At 46.2% G+C, this 9078-nt stretch overlaps 1 protein-coding gene across 1 annotated transcript in view; it reads right to left on the minus strand.

The window, feature by feature from the left end:
• Positions 1 to 4242: 4242 nt before the first annotated feature.
• Positions 4243 to 9078, minus strand: part of ulk4 (unc-51 like kinase 4) — a 133942-nt gene continuing 129106 nt past the window's right edge. The window contains exon 35 of the mRNA XM_055911151.1: positions 4243 to 4526. Coding sequence (XP_055767126.1) covers positions 4314 to 4526 — 213 coding nt within the window. The 3' untranslated portion in view covers positions 4243 to 4313. The remainder of the gene's footprint in view (positions 4527 to 9078) is intronic.

Below are 9078 nucleotides of genomic sequence, written 5' to 3' on the forward strand. Positions count from 1 at the left end.
GGATCTGCCAGAGTTTATCAGCCGGGACCTGCCCCTTGTCCCGGTGTTGCCCCTTGTCCCGGTGTTGTCCCTCAGTCCGGAGCTGCCGTCCCTCAGTCCGGGGCGGCCCCTAAATCCAGCGGGACCCATGTCTAGGGTTCCCAGTCCAAGGTCGGTGGCGAGGGTCGCCACCTTGAGGAAGACACAGAAGCGGGGATTTATTATGGTGGGATTGGGACAGCGTCCGGAGCCGGAGCCACCACCGTGGTCAGATGCCCACCCGGACCCTCCCCTAGACTTTTGGTGGTGCGTTCGGAGTACGCACCTTGAGGGGGGGGTTATGTCACGTTCCTGACCTGTTTTCTGTTAGTTTGTGTATGTGTTAGCTGGTCAGGACGTGAGTTTGGGTGGGCAGTCTATGTTTTCTGTTTCTATGTTGGTTTAAGGGTGACCTGATATGGCTCTCAATTAGAGGCAGGTGGTTTTCATTTCCTCTGATTGAGAGCCATATTAAGGTAGGTGTTTTCACACTGTTTGTTTGTGGGTGGTTGTCTCCTGTGTCTGTGTGATGTTACGCCACATGGGACTGTTTCGGTTTTGTTTGTTCGGTTTATGTAGTCTGTTCCTGTTTTCATGCGTTCTTCGTTATACGTAAGTTCTTATGTTCAGGTGCGTCTACGTCGTTTGTTGTTTTGTAGTTATTCAAGTATAGTTCGTTTTCTGTCTATGTCGTGTCTTGTTTAAATGAATAAATCATGTCATCATACCTCGCTGCATATTGGTCTTCAGATCCCTCTCTCCTCTCCTCGTCTGAGGAGGAGGAGGATTTAGAGTATCGTTACATATGGGGACAGCTGAAGAACCCTTTTGGAACCCTTTTTTCTAAGATTGTAAGGTTAGAAGATCCAGTGGTGGGTTGTATTACTGCTACATGAAGTGGATGGTGGGGTGAGGACAGAGAGGAGGCAGAGAGAGGTCTGCTCTACAGCCCTAGGGATTCCTGCTGTGGAAGGCAACAGGCTGAGAGGTGAGAAACCACAGGACATCAATGAGAGAGAAAAATAGAGTGAGAGAGAGAAGGAGGGAGGGGGGTAAAAGTGAAAGAGAAAAGGAGAGAGAGCAGGTTGGTTAACACAGTAATGAGGTGAAGGGGCACTCGCTACAAAATGACATCTTCTCTTTCTCCTCTGTCACTCAGACCCTTCACTCCCACTCTTCCAGTTACCGATCTTCTGCTGGCTACTGACTACCTTACCTCTACAATCATTACATAGATAGTATAGACACAGACCAGTCAACAATATGTGAATCCCAAATGGCACCCTATTCCCTATAAAGTACAGCAATTCTTTCCAGAGCATTTACCCTTGGATGGTTTACCTTAACAATGTCCTTAGCAGAGCTTCAGTTGAAATGTAAAGGTTGGGAGTTGCTTGGCAACAAACCTAATATCAAACATCACTCTCTTTCTTCCTGCCCAGAGGCTCCTTTGAAAATCTCCCATTTCCCAACTAATTGCTTTCATACTGATATCAAAAAGCAACGTCTCACGGTGTTGTTATCCATTACGTTCAGTCATCAGTCAGGGTGGAGACACTTTTGAGACATATCAAAAAGCCTGAACATACAACCAGACCACAATATCAATTAATGGTCCCCTATACAGTAAGTAACTGCATAGGCTCACATCACATAAGTGCATTGTAGTTTGGGTATCTGAGCTGAACTAACAGGTTAAAGACTGTTTCAAATAATGCATCAATTAAAGCAGAAAACATTGAGTGAAGTGATGACATTCCTGAAGCCCAACCACTGTAACTGTGCCTCCTGCACAGTTTTACTTCCATATGTATCACTTTTTTCTTCACAGGAGTTATTTTGGAATGGATAGACCCCCGATTTCCCACCCCCAGGGAGAGAGAGACACAACAAGGCAGGCTTGAGGTCAGCTGCCCTGCCATTCCTCCAGGCCAGCTCTGAATCACTCCCCACCACAAACACTGGAACAACAGTACAGTTCGTGGCCCCCAGCCACCCGACCTATCCAGTAGAGAAGAACATGTGTACACACACACACACACACACACACACACACACACACACACACACACACACACACACACACACACACACACACACACACACACACACACACACACACACACACACACACACACACACACACACACACACACACACACACACAGAGTATCTCTCTCTTCCTTTAATCTCTCTTTCCCTCTCCCTTTCGAGGTGCTGCTGACACCTCTGACAGCAGAGCTCTATAAAAGGCTGCTGATTGGAGGACCACCACATCATGGAACTGGGAAGCTGAGAAACACATTACTTTTCTCATCAACAAAACAACAGAGTGGAGTCGTTGCTAGGGCTGTGATAGTCATGGAATTATGGATGACAGTTATTGGTCAGCAAAATGACCGCGGTCACCGTAATAACCGTTCGAATAGCCCCCCCCCCCTCCCCCCAAATAAAGTATTTAAGACATTTTCTCCTTTCCTACTCTCCTGACTGCCTGTGTTGCTGCAGGGAGGGTTTGCTACAACACCTGGCTTGTTTCAACAAGGAGCAACAAAGTTTCATCGTTGTAGTGACTATGTTACATGTCCATGTTATATCAAATGGACTCCACACGAATGCCCAGCCGTCCTGTCTTCAGACAGCTGTTCTTTCCACACACACCCCAAAAATACAAATTACAATAATACTTTTTTAAAACGGATATGACAGTTATTTTATTTTCATGACTGTCTTCATCCATAACCGTCAGTTACACGGCTATACTGTAATTGTACCAGGCCTAGTTGCTGCTGCTGGTAAATGATTACAGTATGGTGCCAACATGAAACCAATACACTGCAGTCAGTGGGAAAAGATGGGGGAAACTCATATGTCCACATCATTAGAGTAGGGGGAAAGAAAACATTTTGGGATGTGGCTATGGATGATGATTCATTGATGTAAAACGAATTTCCCCATTGGGGACAATAAGTTGTTGTTGTTGTTCTTCTTCTTCTTCTTCTTCTTCTTCTTCTTCTTCTTCTTCTTCTTCTTCTTCTTCTTCTTCTTCTTCTTCTTCTTCTTCTTCGACGACGACGACGACGACGACGACGACTGCTACTGCTACTGCTACTGCTACTGCTACTACTACTACTACTACTGCTACTGCTACTGCTGCTACTGCTACTGCTACTGCTACTGCTACTGCTACTACTGCTACTGCTACTGCTACTGCTGCTGCTGCTGCTGCTACTGCTACTGCTACTACTACTACTACTACTACTACTGCTGCTACTACTGCTACGACGACTACTACTACTACTACTGCTGCTACAACTACTACTACTACTACGACTACTACTACTACTACTGCTACTACTACTACTACTACTACTACTACTACTACTACTGCTACTGCTACTACTACTACTGCTGCAACTACTGTTACTGCTACTACTACTGCTGCTACTACGACTACTACTACTACTACTGCTGCTACAACTACTACTACTGCTGCTATAGCCTCGGCTTGCAAGCTTCCTCTGAGTGATGAACAAGTCTATGAAGTATGGTAACACAAGACTGCTACTATTACTGCTGCTACTGCTACTACTGCTGCTACTGCTACTACTGCTGCTGCTACTACTACTACTGATGCTACTACTACTACTACTACTACTACTACTACTACTACTACTACTGCTACTACTGCTACTACTGCTACTACTACTACTGCTGCTATAGCCTCGGCTTGCAAGCTTCCTCTGAGTGATGAACAAGTCTATGAAGTATGGTAACACAAGACTGCTACTACTACTGCTGCTGCTACTACTACTACTGTTGCTACTACTACTACTGTTGCTACTACTGCTGATGCTAATACTACTACTGTTGCTACTACTGCTACTACTACTACTGCTACTGCTGCTACTACTACTACTGCTACTACTACTACTGCAGCTACTACTATTGCAGCTACTACTACTGCTACTGCTGCTCCTACTACTACTGCTACTACTACTACTACTACTGCTGCTACTACTACTACTGCTCCTCCTACTACTACTACTGCTACTACTACTACTACTGCTGCTACTACTACTACTACTGCTACTACTACTACTACTGCTGCTACTACTACTACTGCTACTACTACTACTACTGCTGCTACTACTACTACTGCTCCTCCTACTACTACTACTGCTACTACTACTACTACTGCTGCTACTACTACTACTGCTACTGCTGCTCCTACTACTACTACTGCTACTACTTCTACTATTATAACACAGTAGTATGTTAAGCTGTAACTAGTGCTATAGGTGCGAGGGTTCTCTACTCACCAGGCGTTTGATGATGCGGAGCAGTAGTCTGTGTTGTTTAGGCTGGGTCTGGAGCTGCAGCGCGTGGCTGAGGCTCTGGAGGTTCAGGGGGCTGAGAGAATCAGGGCTGTCCCCTCCATACAGCTGCATCAGCAGGGACAGGCACTGACTGGTCTCCTCATACACCTCCACATCCTCACATGGCAGCTACATAACAGGGAACACACACAAAGACAACTGAATATTATTTAGATGTGCCGGGGCTACCAAAAGTTTTCCAGTAATGGGGTGCTCATCTGGGATAGCTTTCTGCAATACTTCTACACAACAAAAGTCCAGTAGTGTTAATTATGGTTACTGCTTTTATACAACTGTTCTATTAAGCTCTACTGTACTTTATTTTCAGAAAATCTTTTGGTTTCTGCTCTTAGGGAAATGTCAACCTTGACACCTGTAATGAGAGAACACAATGTAAACCACTGTGACGTGATTAGACTGACTCATCATCACCTGTAATGAGAGAACACAATGTAAACTACTGTGACGTGATTAGACTGACTCATCATCACCTGTAATGAGATAACACAATGTAAACTACTGTGACGTGATTAGACTGACTCATCATCACCTGTAATGAGAGAACACAATGTAAACTACTGTGACGTGATTAGACTGACTCATCATCACCTGTAATGAGATAACACAATGTAAACTACTGTGACGTGATTAGACTGACTCATCATCACCTGTAATGAGAGAACACAATGTAAACCACTGTGACGTGATTAGACTGACTCATCATCACCTGTAATGAGAGAACACAATGTAAACTACTGTGACGTGATTAGACTGACTCATCATCACCTGTAATGAGAGAACACAATGTAAACTACTGTGACGTGATTAGACTGACTCATCATCACCTGGTCCTGTGTGTAATCTCCAAACCACTTCCTGACAGCAGGTTAACTACAGCCTAGTCACCAGCATGCTAACTACAGTAGTGGAAGCTGTGAGGGGAGGACGGCTCATAATAATGGCTGGGATGGAGTAGAATGGAGTGAATGGAATGGTATCAAATATATGAAAAACATGTTTTTGATATCATTCCATTTATTCCATTACAGCCATTATTATGAGCTGTTCTCCCCTCAGCAGCTTCCACTGATCTATCTAGCCACCAGCAGGCTAACGACAGCCAAGCCACCAGCATGCTAACTACAGCCTAGCCATTAGCAGGCTAACGACAGCCTAGCCACCAGCATGCTAACAACAGCCTAGCCACCAGCATGCTAACAACAGCCTAGCCACCAGCAGGCTAACGACAGCTTAGCCACCAGCAGGCTAACGACAGCGTAGCCACCAGCAGGCTAATGACAGCTTAGCCACCAGCAGGCTAATGACAGCGTAGCCACCAGCAGGCTAATGACAGCTTAGCCACCAGCAGGCTAACTACAGCCTAGCCACTAGCAGGCTAACTACAGCCTAGCCACTAGCATGCTAACTACAACCTAGTCAACAGCAGGTTAAACGTTGGTATGGGACATCATAATGACATCATATTCTGGTTGTAGAGACGTCAGAGAACCAGATTTTAACTATTTAATATGTATTTTTTCTGGTCACTAAAAAGTTGTCTAAAAACATACTTTTACAACCAGTGTACTATCAGACCACAACAACACAAGGTTCTGAGGAACAGCCTCCATCAGCGGAGTCTAGAAAAGAACCATTCCAAGAGGGGATAAACATCCCGCTTCAATTTTCACTTCATCCTTTGGTTCAATCTGGTCTCAAACTGGATTTGGTTCCTTCATCATTTCCCTGTCATCATCATCTCTCTATTTCCCTTCTCTTCATGTTGCCAGGTGTCAGATACCACTGATAGTGACAGGCTGCCATGGCAGCGATGAGTGACATTTCAATCAGTGGGAGAAATCTCCATTAACTCAGCTGTCTCGTCTTCCCTTCCCTCTTCCATTCCACTTCTTCATACTCTGCACTGAGTGTCTCTGTCCCAAATGGCACCCTATTCCTTATATAGGGCCTGGTCAAAAGTAGTGCACTATAAGGGAATAGGGATCCATTTGGGACACTCACTTTGCCATGCTGCTATTCCATGGACAGCTCAGCCCATATTGGTGCTGAATAAGAGCCATGATGACGTCTCGGAAGGAGATTTAGAATGTATCCTGAGACTGATAAAAATAACGCTGGTCCGTGATGAAGGTACGTATGGGAGGGTTACTGTGATAGGCAGTTCCATAGTTTCTGTTCCATTTCTATATTTCTATGTCAAACAGTACTGACTGACTGAGGAACCATCCATGGGAGGACTCTCTGTGCAACTAGGTGTAACAGTAGCCTGGTATCATGTCTGGTTGTGCTGTATAGCAAACTCCTATGATCATTATTTGGCAATAACAAACATATGAGTTGGCTATACAAAACAAACAGATGTGGGACCAGGCTAGGTATAGTGGCCCTGCCCTGAAGAGTGCCTGCTGTTGACATTAGAGGCTAGGAGGCTAGGGAGCTAGCCGGGCTAGGTATAGTGTTCATGTCCTGTATAGTGGTCCTGTCCTAGCGGGCTAGGTATAGTGGTTCTGTCCTGATGAGAGTGCCTGCTGTGGACATTAGAGGCTAGGAGGCTAGGGAGCTAGGCTAGGTATAGTGGCCCTGCCCTGATGAGTGCCTGTTGTTGACATTAGAGGCTAAGGGGTTAGACTAGGGAGCTAGGCTAGGAGGCTAGGCTAGGGATCTATACTAGCGGGCTAGGTATAGTGGTCCTGTCCTGATGAGAGTGCCTGCTGTTGACATTAGAGGTTAAGGGGTTAGACTAGGGAACTAGGTTAGGAGGCTAGGAGGCTGTGGACATTAGAGGCTAGGAGGCTAGGGAGCTAGGCTAGGTATAGTGGCCCTGCCCTGATGAGTGCCTGCTGTTGACATTAGAGGCTAAGGGGTTAGACTAGGGAGCTAGGCTAGGAGGCTAGGCTAGGGAGCTATACTAGCGGGCTAGGTATAGTGGTTCTGTCCTGATGAGAGTGCCTGCTGTGGACATTAGAGGCTAAGGGGTTAGACTAGGGAGCTAGGCTAGGAGGCTAGGCTAGAGAGCTATACTAGCGGGCTAGGTATAGTGGTCCTGTCCTGATGAGAGTGCCTGCTGTGAACATTAGAGGCTAGGAGTCTAGGAGGCTAGGGAGCTAGGTTAGGTATAGTGGCCCTAACCTGATGTGTGCCTGCTGTGGACATTAGAGGCTAGGGGGTTAGACTAGGGAGCTAGGCTAGGAGGCTAGGCTAGGGAGCTAGGCTAGTGGGCTAGGCTAAGAGGCTAAGGGGCTAGGCTAGGGTGCTAGGGTAGGGGGCTTTGAAGCTTCATCAGCGAGTGAGAGACACTTTGGGTTATAAGCAATGGACCTTCTATAGGAACCCATCACATCACTGTGACCCAGTAATGAAACTGAGCTCAGCTCAGGGCTTCTCCCTCCAGTCCCCAGCCAGTCCTCTATTTCAGTAAAAGCTAAAAGCTAGGGGCGTAATCACTGGGGGTTTAGGCTCCTTTCACCGCTGATCCGTTGCTGCCCTCTTCCACTCAGCCTCAGTCCCATGGGGCTAAGGGGCCAGGGGCGCAGAGAGGGCCTAATCCTGCCCCTCTTTTGTACGCCGGCCGCCGCTCAGCACAACCCGAATGCCGAAATCCCAAACAATGATCCAGAAAGAGCCCGCCCCCAGGTCTATCCCAAAAGGCCCGGCATTCTAAACTCCCTGCGCAAGCCAAACCCACCACTGAAAGGCTCTTTAGTCTCACTGTGCAGTCTTGTGCTGATAGTATTGTTCAGATGCCAATACCAAGTCAAAATAGACAAGAGTTAACACCTGCTCAGCAGGATTTACATCAATATCCTGTTTACTCAACAGTGGTAGTAGATGCATCTAAAGAAGGATAAGAAATAACATGCAATGAATCCAATGCATGAAATCAAAGCTATTAAAGTGGGCTGAAAGAGGAGAGGGGAGCAACTAGTGGACTGACGTGTGGCAGTGCTGCCCTCTAATGCTGCCCTCAGAGTGCTGCTGCTGCCCTCAGAGTACTGCTCCCATCATGACATAACATACTTCCCCTCCCCTCAACAAATGTATTCATTTACTCACTCACTCACACATGCACACACGCACACACAGACGCAAACACACACAAACTCTCCCAGCCATACTCCAGTTCTTTGTCAGTAAGTAACATTGAGAGGGATCTTGAGGTGTATTTACTAGGACACCTGCCTGTGTTGTTGAAGTCTGCATTTAACATGTGCTCAATAAGGCCTCTCTCTGCCTCAAAACACATACGTCTTCTTGATGAACTGTGCTGGTGAAGGGCTAAATTTATTCATAAACATTCTTCATTATGCGGAGCAAATGTTAATTTACAGCCACTGTAAAATTGCATATCAGGCACAGAGTTTGGGAGCTCATGCTAAATTGTATGTATTTGCATAAATTCCCATAAAATCCTTTGCTATCGCTGTAAAAAGAGGCAGGGTTATATCAGCAGTATAACACTGATCAGAGGTTTGGTTGTCTCCTTCCAAGTCATGGCTGTTTTTAGTGTGCAATCTGTTTGTGACAAGTGGAGGTCACCGAGAGCAGGTTTGTGTTTCAGACCCTGTTGTGACACACTCTGTTCAGCCCCCCCCCCATAATGACACAACATACTCCCCCTCCCCATAACACATGTATTAATTTACACACACACACACACACA

The sequence above is a fragment of the Salvelinus fontinalis genome, unplaced genomic scaffold (genome assembly GCF_029448725.1).
Source record: "Salvelinus fontinalis isolate EN_2023a unplaced genomic scaffold, ASM2944872v1 scaffold_0052, whole genome shotgun sequence".
Lineage (NCBI taxonomy): Eukaryota > Metazoa > Chordata > Actinopteri > Salmoniformes > Salmonidae > Salvelinus > Salvelinus fontinalis.